This window comes from Cervus canadensis, chromosome X (assembly GCF_019320065.1).
Source record: "Cervus canadensis isolate Bull #8, Minnesota chromosome X, ASM1932006v1, whole genome shotgun sequence".
NCBI classification, from domain to species: Eukaryota; Metazoa; Chordata; class Mammalia; order Artiodactyla; family Cervidae; genus Cervus; species Cervus canadensis.
Window position 1 is genome coordinate 111,204,496 of NC_057419.1, and position 21,448 is coordinate 111,225,943.

The following is a 21,448-nucleotide window of genomic DNA, read 5'->3' on the forward strand; positions in this document are numbered from 1 at the left end:
TTTCTCTTGTTGCGGAGCATAGGCTCTAGGCACATGGGCTCAGCAGTTGTCGTACTTGGGCCAAGCTGCCCCACAGCAAGTGGGATCTTCTCGGAGCAGGGATCCAACCAATGTCTCCTGCATTGCAAAGTGGATTCTTAACTACCAGACCACCAGGGAAGCCCCCCATAACATTAATATGCCTGTAATATTCTATTTTTACCATCCTCTCTTAATGGTAATCCAAGTTTTTTTGATCAACACTTAAGAATTCTTCTAGCCTCTACCCATTCAGTTCAGTTCAGTTCAGTCACTCAGTCGTGTCCGACTCTTTGTGACCCCATGAATCTCAGCACACGAGGCCTCCCTGTCCATCACTGACTCCCGGAGCTTACTCAAACTCATGTCCATCGAGTCAGTGATGCCATCCAGTCATCTCATCCTCTGTTGTCCCCTTCTCCTCCTGTCCCCAATCCCTTCCAGCATCAGGGTTTTTTCCAGTGAGTCAACTCTTCACATAAGGTGGCCAAAGTATTGGAGTTTCAGTTTCAGCATCAGTCCTTCCAATGAACACCCAGGACTGATCTCCTTTAGGGTGGACTGGTTGGATCTCCTTGCAGTCCAAGGGACTCTCAAGAGTCTTCTCCAACACCACAGGTCAAAAGCATCAATTTTTTGGCACTCAGCTTTCTTCACAGTCCAACACTCACATCCATACATGACCACTGGAAAAACCACAGCCTTGACTAGATGGACCTTTGTTGGTAAAGTAATGTCTCTGTTTTTTTAATATGCTATCTAGATTGGGCATAACTTTCCTTCCAAGGAGTAAGCATCTTTTAATTTCATGGCTGCCATCACCATCTGCAGTGATTTTGGAGCCCAAAAAAATAAAGTCTGACACTGTTTCCACTCTACCCATTATCCAATTCCAAATCTGCTTCTATATTTTAGATATTTGTTACAGTAGCAACCAAAATCTGTATTAGTTTCCTTGGACTGCCAAAACAAAGTACTACAAACTGGAAGGCTAAAAACAATAGAAATGTATTGTCTCATAATTCTGGAGGTCAGAAGTCTGAAATCAAGATGTCAGCACTGTTGGGCTGCTTCTGAGTGTTCTAGGGAGAATCTGTTTCATGCTCTGCTCTAGCTTCTGGTGACACTTGCAAACTTCAGTGTTCCATGGGCCATAGGTACATCACTTGAATCTCTTTGTCTTCACATGGTATTCTCATCCTGTGTCTATGTCTTCACATTGTTTTCCCTCTCTTGTGAGGACACCAAGCATATTGGTTTAGGGTCCACCCTAATGACCTGGTTACATCTGGAAAGACGCTTTCTCCAAATAAGGCCATAGTTTCTGGGGGTTAGGACGTCAACATATCCTTTGTGGGACACAAACCTCACACAGGGAGGAATCTATCAACGTTCTGAAATTATATACAAAATTATGATTTTGTCTATAATTTTAGACAAAAATTATAGACAAAATTTTATGCACTTAGGAGAGAATTTTCTTGGCAAAATTTCCCATTTCCCTTACTTTCATCAGATTCTGAAAAGGATCCATACCCCAAAACATTAAGAGCCACAGTGATGATGAAAACAATGTTGAAGGGAAGGACACAAAGGGTCTTGGTCACAAAAGTTCTGTAGTGTTCTTTGAAAGTGACTATGTGACTTCAGGATGAACGTTGTGTTTCTGATTCATGACTCAAGAGTCTCTCTACTGCTGACTGTCTGTGAAGAGCCAAGTAGGGGAAAGTGAAAGGCCAACCAGACTCTTTTAACTTCAAGGCATGACTTCAAGTGCTTTGTCCTTTCCCATTTATGGCAAGCAATTATTCCTATTTCCTTATATATCTTCAAGAAATTATTCCAACTTCCTGACTTCATAATACGGATGTTGTAACATTTAACTGTATTGAAAAAATAAAAATTTTTAAAATTGCAGCATCTTCACTGAATAGAATGAAATCCTTTTTTTCCCTTGTGTCCAGGGCATGAGCCAAGCATGGGCACAAGCAAAAAGCCAAGTTGGGATAAACAAGGAGTTGTTTTGTCTCTGGTTAATATGAGACAGGCACCACCAACCAGGTGCCACTCTCCCCAGGTCAGGGATACACATGCCATTTTATGAGCTCAGCCCATTTTCATCTTGTTTACCATGTAAGTCACACATGCTGGGTGACAATTGTTCCACTTCCACAGAATTGGTAAGTTCCAAGAGATTTATTAAAATAAATGCTTTGGTTTAAAAGAGCGTGAGACCTTATAAAATATATATAGCAACCAGACATTTAGATATATGATTTAGGAATTAGGCAGAGATTTATAAGATTCTGATTTTTAACACTAATTATGTCTCATGACAATTACGTTTTAGGTTCTAAGTAGCAATTACTTATAGTTTGAAATGCGTATGTTAAATACAAATATCTACTCCACTAACAACAATTTTAGCCCAAACTGAGCAATTTAACTGACTTGGCCATGGTAATGGTTAAATCAGTCATTCATGTAGATAGTTAAAGTATGTACTAATTAGATGACTAACTAGTGAATTTGTTAGTACATTTAAATTGGCATTTAAATTCAAAGTGACTTGAATACTTAAAGAAATGATCTTTCAGGAGCAGAGAGAAATTCAGTACATGTAACAGCATGATATGGCATAGTTGGTGAGAATGAGTAGCTGACCCTTAGCTACCTCCCTACTTCCTGCCTCCAATCCATTCTATCCTTCAAGACTGTCTTTCTTCAAGCATAGCTCTGATCATGTCAGCACACTTCTCAAAAATCATTAATGATTTCCCATTGGTCAGCACATTAGGTAGAAACTCCTCACTGTAGCATTTAAGACCTTGACATTTATTTTCTTTTATATCATCAAGATCCCCAGATATCTGGAAATTAACCAGTACAATAGTAAACCATGGATCAAAAGAAATTATTGAAGGAAACTGGAAAATATTTTGAACTGAATGAAAACGTAAATACACCATATCACAATTTTGGGGACTTAGCTAAAGAAGTGCTTCGTGGGAAATTTATGTCATTAAATGCTTATATTAGAAAGGAAGAAAAGACTCAATTTGATAATATCAGCTCCTAACTTGAAAAATTATAAAAGTAAATTAAAACCAAGGCAAGAAGAATGATAGTATCACTAATAATATAGATACAAACAGAAATAAATGAAACTGAAATTAGAAAAACAATAAAGAGTAACAATGGAACAAAACAAGGGAGCTAAGAACCTTTTAAAAAAAGACTGTTATAAAACAATGGCTTTGAACACTGTCTTCATCAGCTTCAGTTCAGTCAGTTCAGTTCAGTCGCTCAGTCGTGTCCGACTCTTTGCGACCCCGTGAATCTCAGCACGCCGGGCCTCCCTGTCCATCACCAACTCCCCGAGTTTACTCAAACTCATGTCCATTGAGTTGGTGACGCCATCCAGCCATCTCAGCCTCTGTCATCCCCTTCTCCTCCTGCCCCCAATCCCTCCCAGCATCAGGGTATTTTCCAATGAGTCAACTCTTCGCATGAGGTGGCCAAAGTATTGGAGTTTCAGCTTCAGGATCAGTCCTTCCAATGAACACCCAGGACTGATCTCCTTTAGGATGGACTGGTTGGACCTCCTTGCAGTCCAAGGGACTCTCAAGAGTCTTCTCCAACACCACAGTTCAAAAGCATCAATTCTGCAGTGCTTAGCTTTCTTCACAGTCCAACTCTCACATCCATACATGACCACTGGAAAAACCATAGCCTTGACCAGATGGACCTTTGTTGGCAAAGTAATGTCTCTGCTTTTCAGTATGCTGTCTAGATTGGGCATAACTTTCCTTCCAAGGAGTAAGCGTCTTTTAATTTCATGGCTGCAATCACCATCTTCAGTGATTTTGGAGTCCCCCAAAATAAAGTCAGCCACTGTTTCCACTGTTTCCCCATCTATTTGCCAGGAAGTAATGGGACCAGATGCCATGATCTTAGTTGTCTGAATGCTGAACTTTAAGCCAACTTTTTCACTCTCCTCTTTCACTTTCATCAAGAGGCTTTTTAGTTCCTCTTTGCTTTCTGCCGTAAGGGTGGTGTCATCTGTGTATCTGAGGTTATTGATATTTCTCCCGGCAAGCTTGATTCCAGCTTGTGCTTCTTCCAGCCCAGCGTTTCTCATGATGTACTCTGCATATAAGTTAAATAAGCAGGGTGACAGTATACAGCCTTGATGTGCTCCCTTTCCTATTTGGAACCAGTCTGTTGTTCCATGTCCAGTTCTACCTGTTGCTTCATGACCTGCATACAGGTTTCTCAAGAGGCAGGTCAGGTGGTCTGGTATTCCCATCTCTTTCAGAATTTTCCACAGTTTATTGTGATCCACACAGTCAAAGGCTTTGGCATAGTCAATAAAGCAGAAATAGATGTTTTTCTGGAACTCTCTTGCTTTTTTGATGATCCAGCAGATGTTGGCAATTTGATCTCTGGTTCCTTTGCCTTTTCTAAAACCAGCTTCATCAGTTTAGGCTCCTATAATAAGATACCATAAACTGAGTGACTTATCAACTGTAGAACTTTATGTCTCTTAGTTCTGAAGGCTAGAAGGGTGAGATCATGGTGTCAGCATGGTTGGATTCTGATGAGAGCCCTCTTCCAGGTTGCAGACTGTTAACTTCTCAGTATCCTTATTTGAACTGTGGTGTTGGAGAAGACTCTTGAGAGTCTCTTGGGCTGCAAGGAGATCCAACCAGTCCATCCTAAAGGAAATCAGTCTTGAATATTCATTGGAAGGACTGATGCTGAAGCTGAGACTCCAATACTTTGGCCACCTGATGCGAAGAACCGACTCATTGGAAAAGATCCTGATGCTGGGAAAGATTGAAGGCAGGAGGAGAGGGGGACAGCAGAGGATGAGATGGTTGGATGGCATCACCGACGTGATGGACATGAGTTTGAGTAAACTCCAGGAATTGGTGATGGACAGGGAGGCGTGGCGTGCTGCAGTCCATGGAGTCGCAGAGTCGGACACAACTGAACGACTGAATTGAACTGACTGATCCTTACATGGAAGAAAGAGAACTAGCTAGCTCTCTGGCCTCTTTTAAAGGCACCCATTCATTAGGGCTCCATCTTCATGACCTAATTACCTCCCAAATACTTCACCTCCAAATATATAAGCATTTGGAGAAGACATAAATATTCAGTCCATGGCAGACACAGTTTAAATTATATGAAGCTGTGCATATAGAGGAAATGACATAGAATACAGGAGTTTGCAGAAAAGGCAAAAATGACAGGTTACTTAAAATCTTATACAGGTTACATAAAATCATATTCTTCTTACTATTGTAAGAAGAATGTCTTACAGTAGTAATTTGTTATGTTTAAAAGTGTAGAATAGTGATTAAATGATTTAGATCTAGTGCAAATGCATATAAAGGAAACAAGGTGATGACGTGGGAAAATTAGGAACAGTTTTAATTTTCCAAGAGGAAAATGCTAGCTAACTTATTAAATGACACTGGTAAAAAAAAATGGTATTGGGAAAGTCACTGGTACTTATTAATTCACTTGCACTTTTATTATTCTTTAAATTGAAGTATATTTTCACATGCATCCTTTTTTTTGGAGAATGTGAAACCTACATTTTAAAAATAAAAAATGAAAGTATTAGAAAATATCCTGTTGCAAAGAAATAGATCATATGTATATATTTTACACCTAACAAAAAACATAGAAACACATTTGGATCAAAATGATTTGGTAAAATTCAGGGGCTGATTAATTTCAGAAAGTAGGCTACAGTCCAATAAAGAGAAAATGTTCACATAAGGAAAGAGGCTATGTAGTTGTACTTTTTAAAAAAAAGAAAGGAATGAAAGGAAGGAACAAAGGGAAAAGAGAAAGTAAAGTAAAGAACAAGGAACAAGCAACACAGTGATTAGAATATACTAAGGCACACAAAAGGGCTTTCCTGGTAGCTCAAATGGTTAAGAATCCACCTGCAATGCAGGAGAGCCTGGCTTGATTCCTGGGTCAGGTAGATCCCCTGGAAAAGGGATAAGCTACCCACTCCAGTATTCTTGGGCTTCCCAGGTGGCTCAGAAGGTAAAGAATCCACCCACAATGTGGGAGACCAGGGTTTGATCCCTGGATTGGGAAGATGCCCTGGAGGACAGCATGGCAACCCACTTCAATATTCTTAGCTGGAGAATCCCCATGGACAGAGGAACCTGGCGAGCTAGAGTCCATGAGGTTGCGAAGAGTTGGACATGACTGAGCAACTAAGCACAGCACAGCACAAGGCACACAAATAATTTCGAATCATATCAATAATCATTAATGACTTTGTTAGGTCAGTGTGTGAATGAAACCATGAAAATAGTGAAATAGTTGAGTGCAGAAAATGGGTATGTGAAATATAGCCAACAACAGAGCATATAACCTGCAGTAGAGAAAATTATCAAACTTATCAATTACAATACTTTTTACATGATATTTACTTTGTGAAAGATAATCATGAGTTGGGAAATTGTGTGTTGATAATAGTCTATGAAAGAAAATGATAAATGTTCTAATGAAAATGTTGCATCAGTCATAAGAAAATAAAAGTGCATTTTCAGGCACAAGTTGGAATTAATGCAGTAATGACTGAAGAATATCATTTTAAAATAACATCATTTATTTATTATGAGCTCTGACAAGAGACACATAAACAACATTCATAGTAATGAATGTGATAATTATAATTCCTCCTCCTCAAATTGCCCATATACTCTCCTTTGTATAAATATTGGATCCAATCATATCATGGAGAATATGATTTAGATGTAAATGTAATTTTACTTTTTGAAATACAAGTTAATACTTTTTCTGGAGAGAAAGCTTTAAAAAGGAGATGGATTCTTATCTGTGCAGCACTGTCTTTGAAAGTGTGAGGGAAGTTGGATGGCTACACATAGCTTACTAATTGGATTGCATTTCTTTTTCTTTCTAGTCAAATAAGCAATAGGCAAGCCAGAGGCTGGGTAGAATTCAGCAAGAGGTTGATCAATTTTTCTGCAAACAAACCATCTAGAGGATATGTATTTATTTTTGGCAGTCAAAATCACATTTAAAATATTTATAGTTATAAAGGTAACTCATACATATTTCCAAAATGTTGGAAAATCTTAAAACCATGAATAAGAAAATAAAGAAATAACTTATATTTCCACTAGTAGAGAAACTAAAGAGCCTCTTGCTGAGGGTTAGAGAGGAGAGTGAAAAAGTTGGTTTAAAACTCAACATTCAAAACACTAAGATAATGGCATTTGGTCCCATCACTTCATGACAAATAGAAGGGGAAAAAGTGGAAGCAGTGACAGATTTTATATTCTTGGGCTCCAAAATCACTGCAGACAGTGACTGAAGCCATGAAATTTAAAGACACTTGCTCCTGGGAATGAAAGCTATAACAAAACTAGACAGGGTATTAAAAAGCAGAGACATCAACTTTGTTGACAAATGTCCACATCGTCAAAGCTATGGTCTTTCCAGTAGTCGTGTGCAGATGTGAGAGTTGGACCACAAAGAAGGCTGAGCACCGAAGAACTGATGCTTTTGAATTGTGGAGTTGGAGAGGACTTGAGAGTCCCTTGGACTTCAAGGAGATCACACCAGTCAATCCTAAAGGAAATCAACCCTGAATATTCATTGGAAGGACTGATGCTAAAGCTGAAGCTCCAATACTTTGGCCACTTGATGTAAACAGCCGACTCATTAGAAAAGTCCCTGAGGCTGGGAAAGATTGAGGACAGAAGGAGAAGGGGATGAAAGAAGTTAAGATGGTTGGATGGCATCACTGACTCAATGGACATGAGTTTGAGGAAACTCCAGGAGATACTGAAGGACAGGGAAGTCTGGCATGCTGCAGCCCATGGGGTCACAGAGAGTTGGACACGACTGAGCAACTGGACAACAACAGTAGAGAAATATATTGTTGACATTTTGCTGTATATTCTCCTAGTTGTATGTATGTCTATATTAGTACAAATGTGTCCCATAGCCTTTCAATACTAGTTATAATGTGAATGAGATTGAAATTTGAGGACGTTTGTCATGCCTTGATAATTTAGATTTTAAATTTGGATTATAGAACTTCTGCTTCTGGCCACAGTGGAGTGAGAGGAATGGAATCATACCTGATAAACCTAAAAATCCAGATATGAAACAACTTTCAACTGATTGGACATTGGGTCATGAAGGACACTTATCTCTAAGAAATGGAAAGCAAATGAATTAAGTCCTACAGTGCCCCAGTTTACACCTGGGTAGATAATGCAGGCCAATCCTCTGTCCTGGACAATCTGGTGGCAATGAAGACCAGCAGTCATAGCCACTGGACACCCACCTTCTAGTGTCCCAACAGCTCAGAAACCAAGGGAGGCAGCCTGAGCCAGGGACAATACCTGGATCATTTTTCAATGCATGCCCATGCCTAGCCCTTTAGCCATAGAGTCTCTGAGGTGATTAGTCCCAAGGATTGCCTCTCCAGTTGCCCCCTCCTTGTGGCTGTGCATTGCCTTCCACTCTTCACAGGTGCCCCTGACCTGTTTGAACTGGTAGACGTCGGTCCCCAACCCCACTCACTTACACAGCCCTAGCTTCTATGGAGAGGTTCACTCTGCACAGGAGCAACACCCCAGCCTCCAGCAAGCATCAAGACAGCTTCCAGTCCAGGGACATTCACAAGGGTGCCCTGCACCCCTAGAGGTGTCAAGAAACGTAGCTCATCCAAATGATGGAGGGTAGCACCTGTGCTCTTTCTAATAGGACACAATGGGTGGTGGGGAAGTGAACGCATGGTGTCTGGTACATGGCTGGCCCACTCCTCCAATTGACTTACCCACTCAGACCACACTGAGACTTCCAGCATTTGTGACCACAAATGCCGATTTCCCAGCCTGTTCTTTTTTTTAAAAATTAATTAATTTATTTTAATTGGAGGCTAATTACTTTACAATATTGTAGTGGTTTTTGCCATACATTGACATGAATCAGCCATGGGTGTACATGTGTTCCCCATCCTGAACCCCCCTCCCACCTCCCTCCCCATCCCATCCCTCAGGGTCATCCCAGTGCCCCAGCCCTGAGCACCCTGTCTCATGCATTGAACCTGGACTGGCGATCTGTTTCACATATGATAATATACATGTTTCAATGCTATTCTTGCAAATCATCCCACCCTCGCCTTCTCCCACAGAGTCCAAAAGTTTGTTCTTTACATCTGTGTCTCTTTTGCTGTCTTCCATATAGGGTCATCATTACCATCTTTCTAAATTCCATATATATGCATTAATATACTGTATTGGTGTTTTTCTTTCTGACTTACTTCACTCTGTATAATAGGCTCCAGTTTCATTCCCCTCGTGAGAACTGATTCAAATGCATTCTTTTTAATAGCTGAGTAATATTCCATTATGTATACGTACCACAGCTTTCTTATCCATTTGTCTGCCAGTGGACATCTAGGTTGCTTCCACGTCCTGGCTATTGTAAACAGTGCCCAGCCTATTCTTATAATGCATTCAGTACCACCCACCCAGGTTCCCCACCATCTTGTCTTCTGGCCCCTGAACTCTGGACTCAGAGAGCCCCACCAGCCTGCCTGGGCCTCTTCTGACTTGGTTTGGTAGGTGGTCTCTTTTCTGGACTCTGGCAATTGCTCTTGCCAGGATGCTCTTAACGACCCTCACTGACTGACTGTGTCCTGTCTGATCTTTTCCCCTGGCTCCTGGTCATTCTGGCTCAATGCTTGCTTCTTGAAACAAAGGGGAAAGGTCCTGCTGACATTAAATCCTGCCCTGAGGCATCCTTTTACTCAGGACTTCACTGCCTAAATCTGTCTTTATATGGGTGAGGAATTAAATTAATTTTCTGCTTAGCCTAATGAGAAAAGGGGAGACACAAATTAAAATAATGTTGATATAATATTTGGGGCTGTTCCACTGGGAGCAGGGCACAATCTTCAGAGAAGAGGAAGTGATAAGCTGATTAGCAGGCCACATTCCAGAGTTGGACAGAAGTGCACATGAAGGAAGACCACTGGAAGGGTGTGTAATGCAAGAAAGTGCCAGGCCCCAGGCAAAAGTGTCAGCTCCTGGGCACTTTTCAAGTCAGCTTTCAAGGAGCCCTGGGGCTCAGGCACAAGGGTCAGAGGTAAATTAAGGCCACACACACAATCCAGAAATCCAGTTTAATTCTCATTATCACCTTTCTTCTTTAGTCCTGCTTTTAGTATCTTGGCCACAGGGCCCTTCTTTCTGTTGCCATGATGCAGTACTGGGAAGAGAAATGAACTAAGAGACAAAAGGTCTGCCTTAGGCTAGGAGGAGTGGGGACAGCTTGGATCTCAGTGAATTCAGACCAGGGATCCAGTCCTAGCTTTGTCACTTACTGGATATGTGATACTGGGTCCATGACCAAGTGGCCAATATGAGCCTTAGGTTCTTCATTTGTGAAGCAGGTTTAACAAGCCCTGACTTGTGGGACTGTCAAGCACATGGCCTGGCATTTAATGGACCTTTAATAATAACAATAATTCTAATATGATTTTGACCCTAGACTCTATCATTCTCCTGGGATTGTGTGTGTGTGTGTGTGTACGCGGGTGCTCCATGGCATCTCAGAGAATATACGGCACTCTCTGACATAAAACAAGTGAACCTCAAATGTTTCTTTGTAACAAAATTCAGTAAATTTTCCTTGCTAGTAGGTATAATCTTTAACTTGGATATTGGGTGGTCTTCCCCAGCTGAATGCAACCCAAAACTCCCAGAATTTGAGTCAAGGACTAACCCTTTCCTTCCTCCCAACTGCTCTTCCATCCAAATGACTATTTTCATTCGTTTCACCCCTATCGAAGATCTAGCCCTTGCTTAGGGTTGGCCAAATTACACTGATGACAACTTATTAATAATTAAATGTCCTTTCAGTGCCATGGGCTCTGTTTCTCCTAGCAGGGAAAAAGTGCCAGCCTCTGGGCACTGCTTCAAAGAAATATCAGCCTTTTCTCAGGAAATCCTTTTAGACGATGTGTACAGAACACCAAGTTTGTACACTGTATTTAGTGGTGTGGGGACAGAAGGCAGGACATCTTCCACACCTGCTCCAGGTGGAGAGTGGGCTCTGTTTCTCCATGATCCCAGAGGAACTGCCAGGGGCAATTTTCCATTCTAGGCTTTTCTCTCACCTCTAAGACCCACCTATAAGCACAAATAAGCCAGTGAGCCAGGATTCTCATTTATTAGAATTTAACTTCTCATACATTGCTTAATTAGCCAAGCAAATCTAAGTGTATATCTTTAACTTTACAAAACAACAGGTGAAAAGAGATATAGGATTCTTAGGATAACCACCTTTTACATTTTTTTCTTCTGTTTCTTGATCCCATCTATTTTATTGTTGGGCTCTTGCAGGTTTCTAAGGAAATTCCTATTCTAATGCCAGGTTTAACAGAATAGCAAAATACTTATTCTAAAATCTGACAAACAGCAATAAGTATGTGACCAACGTCATTCATGAACCTAGACGCTGGCCATGGCAGAAGTAGCATCTCCACCAGCAGCTCTCGCCTGGGCTTTCTCTTTCTCATCTCTCAAAGCTTCCTCATACCAGGATGGGAAGGAAGTGGGGTCAGCCCCATTGACCTTGGAAAAAAACTTCAGGATTTTCATCTTGCTGGTTTCAGCATGGGCCCTTGGACCCCACAGGAATTCATAGCATGGAGGATCACTGTTGGGCACCTGCTGGTACTCCAGATACCTTTCCTTCACCAAATCTTCGGTGATGAGCTTCCTGGGCTCCCCGTAGATGAAATCCTTCAGCCCAGCACACACCCCAATCATATTTAGCACCTGCCAGATTCTCTCCTCAGTAGCACGGTTGCCCTCCATGAAGATCACACCCAAGATATATATCAGGAGGCCGGTCTTGGGCATGCTCTGGCCATCATTCAGCATCCCATCGTAGGTGAGACCTAGTGTCGTCTGGAGCACATAGGAGTGGCTGGTTGGGTCTACTTCCTTTGCTTCAAGGCCAAAGACAATCTCCATGCATTCACAGGCTTTGCTGAAGATCTCAGGGAAGTGATCCTCATCCTCCTTGATGACATTCTCCAGTATTTCTGCCTTTGTGATGGGCTCCTTTTTTGCATATTTGGCATTCATCAACTGTACCAATTCAGCCACCTTCTTGTTCAGCACATCACCAAGCAAGAATGTGGGAACCTGGAAGCTGCTTAGACCCTCTTCTTGGCTGCTGCCCTCATTTGATTTGCTCAGTGGAATGGCTTCAATGGTAGTGGAGGAGGAGCAGGCCCCCTGAGAACTCTGGGGAACACTCTGTGCCCCAGCAGTAGGCACAACCTCTGGGGTGTCTTGGATCAAAGAGGAGAGCAAGGAGGCGGTGGCCTTCTTCTCCTCAGCTACAGGAACCTGTGAACCCACCAGGCCCCGAGCTTCTTTTTCAGCCTGAAGGCCTACTTCAAGCTTCTGGCTCTGACTCTTCTGACTGTGAGACATAGTGATGTTGTTGAGGGTGGCAGGCAGAGGCGTAGGCAAGAGGTGGTGATTAGAGCTAATTGATCTGAGGAAAAGAGGAAGAATGTGAGAAACTCAACCCTGTCAAGGCTATCTTAACAGATCTCCCCTTAGATAGTGCTCGGGTGGAGGTCTCCTGTTTTCCTGACTGATCAGTGTCCTAAGAATCCCGAGAAAGCTCCTCAGGGTGTAACCAGCTGGCTTAGCCTGTAGATTCCAGGTGAGACAGCAGGGTGTCCAAGGTTGGGCACTGTGGTGTCCCCTCTGTTCTGGTGTGGCAGACATTCAGGGACATCACCTTGACTGACTCCTGGCCCTGTCTGGGCTTCTTCTGCTTAGCTGACCTGAGGACACACATCTCAGACCATGGCCCTCACCCCCAGGATGATGTGAATCCGTATAAGAGGAGCTAAGGGGCACCTCAGGCTGCAGCTACAATCACAATCCTGCCCCCAACTCAGAGCACCAACAGGAGGGGGAAGGCCAGACTTTGTGATGTCCTCACTGTTCCAAGGTGGATGGTCCCATCAGTGCCCACTGAGAGGCCTCATCTTTCTCCTGTCCAGGCAGGCCTGCACCCACTCCTCTGCTGCTCTGAGACAAAAGTCTCAGAACAAGAGTTCACACTCCTCAAACCAAGAGGAGGGAGTGAGGGGGGCACCACATTTGGCCACACCTGCCAAGGGTCTACCTGGGGTGACATAAGGGCTGGATGAACTCTGGGGAGCCAACTCTCTTAATAGGGCGTTCATGGGAGTCCTTATGTTGAGGCTTGTAACTCCTCCCTCTGCTGACCTGAGGTAGCCCTCCCGAAATTAAGGTCTCACTTCCCTGAGATAGCAGAGGAGAAAGTGAAGGGGCACCACACTCAACCATACACCCTGGGTCCCTGATGACTGAAAGCAGGGGCAGGGAGGCGTGGGCCCCTTCTGTTCTTCAGTAGTGGGTCCACTCCGTGCTCCATCCTCCAGTAAACCCCTGGCAGAGCCTGAGACTCATCCCTCTGCTGCACTGAGCCTCATGAGACCAGCAGATGGGGGTGCGTTCTTCCCCTTCAGCTGACCTGCAGCTGAACCTTTGAGGCCCAGGCTCTGCCTCCCAGAGACCAGACAAGAGAGTGGGGCTTGGGGGGCTGGTGGCGGGCAACACAGGGCACTGGAGCAACTCTACTTGGGAGTCTACTGGGGTTGACGGCAGGAGTGGGAGAGGTCGGAGATCCATCTTTCCACAGCTGAAGGGCCTCCCTCTCCTACCTTCGGAGTCCTAGTCTCCACTCCTGCTAGGACTGGGGCTCCTCCCTCTGCCGATCGGAGGGTGAGCCCCTCAGACCATGGCGGCCACCTCGCAGGGACTACTGAGAAGGGCAGAGGCCAGGAATCTGCCAGACAGACCTGCGGGGTCTCTGGGGCCTGTGGCAGGGGCAGGGCGATGTCTGCACAACTCTGTCTACGTTGGGGTTCTGGTCCGGTAGAAACACTCCTTTCCTCGGACTAGAGAGGGCTTCTGTGGGGCGAAGGCCACCATGTCTGAGACCCCAGGGAGGCGGGGTTGTTGGGAGGATGGAGGCGCCTCCCTGGGCCTCTGACGGTAGAGAAGGGCAGGTCCCTGTGGGTCTCCTCGACCTCTCAGCCCACCTGGAGCCCACCGTTCCTTCATCCTGCAACCATCATCGCCCTGAGGTGCCAGAGACCGAAGTCAGAAGACAAAGAGGGGCGCAGCGCCCCCTAGCCCAGCTCAGGTCGCCTCAGAGCTGACAGCAGGCGGGGCAGGCGTCATGGGCCCCTGGGTCCCCAGAGAGGCCCTCTCAGCCTCACAGGGCAGGGTGGGAGCCTTCCTCCGCATCCTCACCTCCATGTCCCCCACCCTGAGTCCCCCACTGACGATGCCACTGTGCTTCAGTTCCCTGGGGTGGAAGTTGAGACACATCTAGAACCCTTGCCTGGGGTCTCCCAGGGACGAAGGCAGGGAGAGAGCATGCCAGAGCCAGGGGCTGAGTGGGCCTGGTCTCCTTACTCTGAATACTCACTTTGAATCCAACCAACCTCTGGTGGGGCCTGGACTCCTTCCTCTGCTGCACCTCAGGGGCACCTTGCTGGGAAAACCCCACAGGTTTCACCTTGACCGCGGCACTCTGAGGGCCCTGCCTGGATCCACCTGATGCCTCACCCTTCAGATAAGGAGCCTTCCCTCCCCAAGAAGGGAGTAAAGGGGAACCTCCACCTGACAGGCTTCTGTGGGGGTCCATCAGAGCTGATTGCAGGGTCAGGGGGCTATGCATGGCTCCCTGTGTGTTCTAGGTTGGGTCACCCTCATCTTCCCCTGGGCCTGCATCCCCTGCCCTCAGAAGGCCCTTCTCTCCCGAGATGCCCACTGCAGAAATGGAATGGGTAGGGTGGTGTCACCTGTTCCTGACATTCCTGCTTGGGGTCTTGGGTACATTTCTGTGGGAAGCCTCTGTTTGGGATGGGCAGATAATTCAGCCCTCCATAAGGGTCCTCTCTTTCATGCCTGGCAGGGTCTGGGAGTCCTTCCTTGGTTGACCTGAGTGCTCCCCTCAAATCAAAATCCTCACCTCCGTGTAAATGTATCTCTTTTGCTGGTGGAAGTCAAGAGTCTGCCACATCTGACTATCATACCCCAGGGTCTCCCAAGGCTAACAGCTGGGGTAGGATGGAGACCAGTTTCTTCTGTGGTGGGAGTTTTTAGTCCTTTCTCAGGATCATCACCTTGACTCCTGGCACTAAGTTAGCCTTCTCCCTCTGTGGGCCAGAGTCTGTCCATATCAAATCAACTGTGGAAGACAGCTGCCCAAGCTTGTCATTCTGGAACAACTTTACTGAATTTGTTCATTATTTCTAACAGTTTTGTTGTTGTTGTTGCTGAGGTTTTACAGTTTTCTGTGTATATGATTATATCATTTCAACTTGAAGAACTGCCTTTACTATTTCTTGTAAGGCAGGTTCAGTGGTGATGAGCTCCCTCACCTTTTTTGGTGTGAGAAAGTTTATATTGCTTCTTCATTTCTGAAGGAGAGCTTTGCCAGGTGTAGAATACATGTGCATGTATTTCACTATTTTCCTTTTAATGTCCATGGAATCAGAAGTGATGCTTCCTATTTCATTTCTGATATTTGTAATTCTGTCTTCTTTTCTCTTGGATAGCCCAACTAGAACTTTATTAATTTTATTGATCTTTCTAGAAAACCAATTTTGCGTTTCCTTGATGTTCTCTATTGTTTTCCTGTTTTCAATTTCTTTGATTTTTTTTACTCTATTTTTCTCTCTGCTTTCTTTACAGTTTTGTTAAGATGTACTTCCATTTTTACTTAGGCTAAGCTACATATTTTAAATCTCTTTGGGCTTTTTTCTTTAACTTACAAATTATTTAGAAGTATGTTATTTCATTTCTAAATATTTCAGAGATACTCTAACTACCTTCTTATTACTGATTTTCAGTTTAATTCCATTGTGGTTTGTGAACAAACAGTATAATTTCTATTCTTTTAGGTATGTTTAATGGTTCTGAATTTGTTCTATCCTGATAAATGCTTTATGTCACTTGAGAGTAATATGTATTCTGTTGTTGTTGGATGGAATATTTTATAAATGTCAAGTAGATCAAGTTGATTGATAGAGTTCTTCAAGTCACCTGTTTTTCTACTGATTTTCTGCCTTTTTGGTCTATCAATTACTTCCAGAGTGGTAGTGAAGTCTCCAAATATAATAGTAGATTTGCCTATTTCTCCTTTCATCTCTATCAGATTTTGCTTCACATATTCTGATACTTTGTTTTTAGTTGCATATGCATTTAACATTTCTATATTTTCTTGGAGAATTGACTTATTTTTCACTATGTTATGCCTCTTTGTGTCCCTAATGATTTCCTTGTCCTATAGTCAAAACCAAAAAACAAACAAAAATTTTTCCATATCTTTACTCTTAGCCTACCTGAATCTTTATCTTTAAAATGAATTTCTTTAGACAAAATGTGATTGGATATTGTTTTATATCACTTTGACTATCTGTGTCTTTTAACTTGTATAATAGATCATTCACATTTAAAGTGATTGTTGATATAGTTGGATTAATGTCTACTATTAATATATTTGTAACTGTTTTCTATTTGTTTCATTTATTCTACATTTCTCCCCACTTTTTCTGCCTTCTCTGCTTTTATTTGAGAATTTAATATGATTCCACTTCATCCCCTCTTTTAATTGATCTATATCTTACTTCAGCTTCATTGACTACAGTAAAATCTTTGTGTGGATCACAACAAACTGGAAAATTCTTAAAGAGATGGGAATGCCAGACCACCTTACTTGCCTCCTGTGAAACCTGTATGCAGATCAAGAAGCAACAGATAGAACTGGGCATGGAACAATGGACTGGTTTCAAATTGGGAAAGGAGTACATGAAAGCTGTTTATTGCCACCCTGCTTATTTAGCTTATATGCAGAGTAAATCATGTGAAAATCCAGGCTGGATGAAGCACAAGCTGGAATCAAGACTGCTGGGAGAAATATCAATAACCTCAGATAAGAAGATGACAGTATCCTTATGGCAGAAAGTGAAAAGGAACTAAAGAGTCTCTTGATGAAGGTGAAATAGGACAGTGGAAAAGCTGGCTTAAAATTCAACATTCAGGGTGGTCCTAAGATGGTGGAGGAAAGGACCAGGAGACCATTTTCTCCCCCACAAATTCATCAAAAGATCATTTGAACATTGAGCAAATTCCACAAAACAACTTCTGAACACTGGCAGAGGACACCAGGCACCCAGAAAGGCAGCCCATTCTCCTTGAAAGGAGGTAGGACAAAATATAAAATATAAAGAGAGAGACAAAAGAGTTAGGTATGGAGACCTGTCCCTGGGAGGGAGTCATGAAGGAGGAGAAGTTTCCAAACACCAGGAAACCCTCTCACCAGCGGGTCTGTGGGAGAGTTTTGGAATCCCAGAGGGCAACATAACCGGGAGGAAAAAAAAAGAAAAAACACCCACAGATTAGGCACCTAACTGCACCTCCCAGAGAAGAAGTAGCCCAGAAGTTTGCGTCTGCCAGCAGCGAGCGGTGGCTGAACAGGGAGTCATGGCTGCATGCTTAGGGTAAGGACCAGGCCTGAATGCCCTGAGGGCTCTCTGAGGGAGCTAATGTGAGATAGCAACCCAAACTGTGGGACAGCCAGAGAGAGAGAAATAAAGAGAGAGAGAGAGAACTTTCCTGCGAAAAGCTCTAAGACACATCCTGGCCTGCTCACAGAACAAAGGATTGAGGGTACACTAGAGGAGAGCTAGCCAGCTGCAGACCATCCCCTCCCCCAGCTGGAGGCAGGGAGGCAGGTGGGCGACAGCCAGAGCTGGAAGGTGAGGGGCAATCTCAGCCCCAGAGACTGCATCCTCCACCAAACTGTGAACAGGCTTCCAGTTGCTAACCAAGTCTTCCTGGGATTCTGGATGGTTGACATCTGCCCGAAGGGTCGCAGTCAGAGATCAGCTCACCAGAGGAGACACACGGCACACCTGAGATGGTGCTCTCGCTGCACACCCAGGAAACCAAGGGGTTGGGACCGGGAAGGTGATAAGATGCACAGCCCACCTGGGAGAGTGCACTCACCAAGCACCTGGGAAGGGCACAAAACGCAGGCCCAGCTGAGTCTGTGCCCTTGTGGAGTATCAGAGAACCTGAACCTGAGTGGCTTAGACCTGGGAAGTGTACGCAACCCAGGGCCCACTTTAGACAGTTTCCCTGTAGAGCAACCAGGAGCCCGAGCAGTGTAGACCGGGAAAGCACACATGCTGTGAGCTGGGGCAAACCCAGCATGGTCCATACACTATGAGCTCTCCCCCTACACAGTGTTCCTCCCTCCCCACAGCACAACTGAACAAGTGAGCCTAAATAAGTAACCACCTTCGCCCCCTTGTGTCAGGGTGGAAATTAGACACTGAAGAGACTTGCAAATAGAGGAAGCTAAAATAAACAAAGAACAGGGACCTGCTTTGGAAGTGACAGGTGCAACAGATTAAAACTCTGTAGCTGGCATTGACTACATTGGAAGGGGCCTATAGACCTTGAGAAGAAGTATAAGCTGGAACAAGGAACTATCTGAAACTGAAGTGACCCCACACCATCCTCAACAGCTCCAGAGAAATTCCTAGATATATTTTACTATTATCATTTCTTAATTTTTAATTTTTTAAGTTATTTATTACTAATTTAATTTTCATTTTTATAATCTACTATTACCTTGCAAAAAAAGACCCTATTTTTTTTTTTAATTTTTTTATTAGTTGGAGGCTAATTACTTCACAACATTTCAGTGGGTTTTGTCATACATTGATATGAATCAGCCATAGATTTACACTTATTCCCCATCCCGATCCCCCCTCCCATCTCCCTCTCCACCCGATTCCTCTGGGTCTTCCCAGTGCACCAGGCCGGAGCACTTGTCTCATGCATCCCACCTGGGCTGGTGCTCTGTTTCACCATAGATAGTATACATGCTGTTCAAAAAGACCCTATTTTTAAAGCAAATTTTATATATATATTTTTTATAGTTATTGTGATTTTTTTTTAATATTGTATTTTTGAGAGTCTAACTTCTCTAGATTTTTAATCTTTGCTTTTTGGTATTTGTTATCAATTCTGTACCTTTAAGAATCCAATCTTTGGTACCCATTTTTACTTAGGAGTGTGATTACTGGCTTGCTCTCTCTCCTTTTGACTCTCCTTTTTCTCCACCAGGTCACCTCTATCTCCTCCCTCCCCCTTCTCTTCTCTACCCAACTCTGTGAATCTCTTTGGGTGTTCCAGGCTATAGAGAACACTTAGGGAACTGATTACTGGCTAGACCTGTCTCTCTCCTTTTGACACCCCCTCTTTTCCTCCTGGTCACCTCTATCTCCCTCCTCCCTCTTCTCTTCTCCATGTAACTCTGTGAACCTCTCTGGGTGTCCCTCACTGTGGAGAATCTTTTCACCATTAACCTAGATGTTTTATAATCAGTGCTGTATGGATGGAGAAGTCTAAAGGCTACTGCAAGAATAAGACTGAAAGCCAGAGGCAGGCGGCTTAAATCCAAAATATGAGAACACCAGAAAACTCCTGACTCCAGGGAACATTAATTGACAAGAGCTCATCCAAAAGCCTCCATACCTACACCGAAACCAAGCTCCATCCAAGAGCCAACAAGTTTCAGAGCAAGATATACCAAGCTAATTCTCCAACAATGCAGGAACATAACCTTGAGCATTAAAATACAGGCAGCCAAAAGTTACACCAAACCCATAGACACCTCAAAACTCACTAATGGACACTTCATTGAACTCCAGGGAGAGGAGATCCAGCTCCTCCCACCAGAACACCGATACAAGCTTCCCTAACCCGGAAACCTTGACAAGCCACTCATTCAACCCCACCCACAGGGAGGAACCTCCACAATAAAGAGGAACCACAAACTTCCAGCATAAAGAAAGGCTACCCCAAACACAGCAATCTAAACACGATGAAAAGACAGAGAAATATTCAGTAGGTAAACGAACATGATAAATGCCCACCAAACCAAACAAAAGAGGAGGAGATAGTGAGTCTACCTGAAAAAGAATTCAGAATAATGATAGTAAAAATGATCTAAAATCTTGAAAACAAAATGGAATTACAGATAAATAGTCTGGACAGGACCAAGAAGATGTAAGAAATGTTTGACAAGGACCTAGAAGAAATAAAAAAGAGTCAATATATAATGAATAATGTAATAACTGAGATCAAAAGCACTCTGGAGGGAACCAAGAGTAGAATAGCTGAGGCAGAAGATAGGATAAGTGAGGTGGAAGATAGAATGGTGGAAATAAATGGAGCAGAGAGGAAAAAAGAAAAAAGAATTAAAAGAAATGAGGACAACCTCAGAGACCTCTGAGATAATGTTAAACGCACCAACATTCAAATCATAGGAGTCCCAGAAGAAGAAGATAAAAAGAAAGACCATGAGAAAATACTTGAGATTAGTTGAAAATGTCCCTAAAATGGGGAAGGAAATAGCCATCCAAGTTCAAGAAAACCAGACAGTCCCAAACAGGACAAATCCAAGGTGAAACACCTCAAGACACATATTAGTCAAATTAACAAAGATCAAACACAAAGAACAAATATTAAAAGCAGCAAGGGAAAAGCTAAAAATAATGCACAAGGGGGATTCCCACAAGGATAACAGCTGATCTTTCAATAGAAACTCTTCAGGCCAAAGGGAATGGCAGGATATACTTAAAGTGATGAAAGAGAAAAACCTACAGCCCAGATTACTGTACACAGTAAGGATCTCATTCAAATATGAAGAAGAAATCAAAAGCTTTACAGACAAGCAAAAGATCAGAGAATTCAGCACTACCAAAACAGCTCTTCGGCAAATGGTAAAGGATCTTTGCTAGACAGGAAATGCAGAAAAGCTTTATAAACTTGAACCCAAAACAACAAAGTAAATGGCAATGGGATCATACTTATCAATAACTACCTTAAATGTAAATGAGTTGAATGCCCTAACTAAAAGACAAAGACTGGCTGCATGGATTCAAAAACAAGACCCCTATATACGCTGTCTACAAGAGACCCATCTCAAAACAAGGGACACATACAGACCGAAAGTGAAGGGCTGGAAAAAGATATTTCATGCAAATGGAGACCAAAAGAAAGCAGGAGTAGCAATACTCATATCAGATAAAATAGACTTTGAAATAAAGGCTGTGAAAAAAGACAAAGAAGGATACTACATAATGATCAAAGGATCAATCCAAGAAGAAGATATAACAATTATAAACATATATGCACCCAACATAGGAGCACCGCAATATGTAAGGCAAATGCTAACAAGTATGAAAGGGGAAATTAACAGTAACACA

General features: G+C 43.2%; 1 protein-coding gene and 1 non-coding gene across 2 annotated transcripts in view; both read right to left on the reverse strand.

The window, feature by feature from the left end:
• Positions 1 to 1,970: 1,970 nt before the first annotated feature.
• Positions 1,971 to 2,105, reverse strand: LOC122436202. Its single transcript, XR_006267959.1, has one exon. It is a non-coding gene; the product is annotated as a small nucleolar RNA SNORA48 (small nucleolar RNA).
• Positions 2,106 to 11,246: 9,141 nt separating this feature from the next.
• The window catches only part of LOC122435193 (putative MAGE domain-containing protein MAGEA13P), a 71,031-nt gene continuing 60,829 nt past the window's right edge, over positions 11,247 to 21,448 (reverse strand). Inside the window, exon 2 of the mRNA XM_043459168.1 lies at positions 11,247 to 12,606. Within this exon, the coding sequence (XP_043315103.1) occupies positions 11,547 to 12,542 (996 nt within the window). The 5' untranslated portion in view covers positions 12,543 to 12,606 and the 3' untranslated portion in view covers positions 11,247 to 11,546. The remainder of the gene's footprint in view (positions 12,607 to 21,448) is intronic.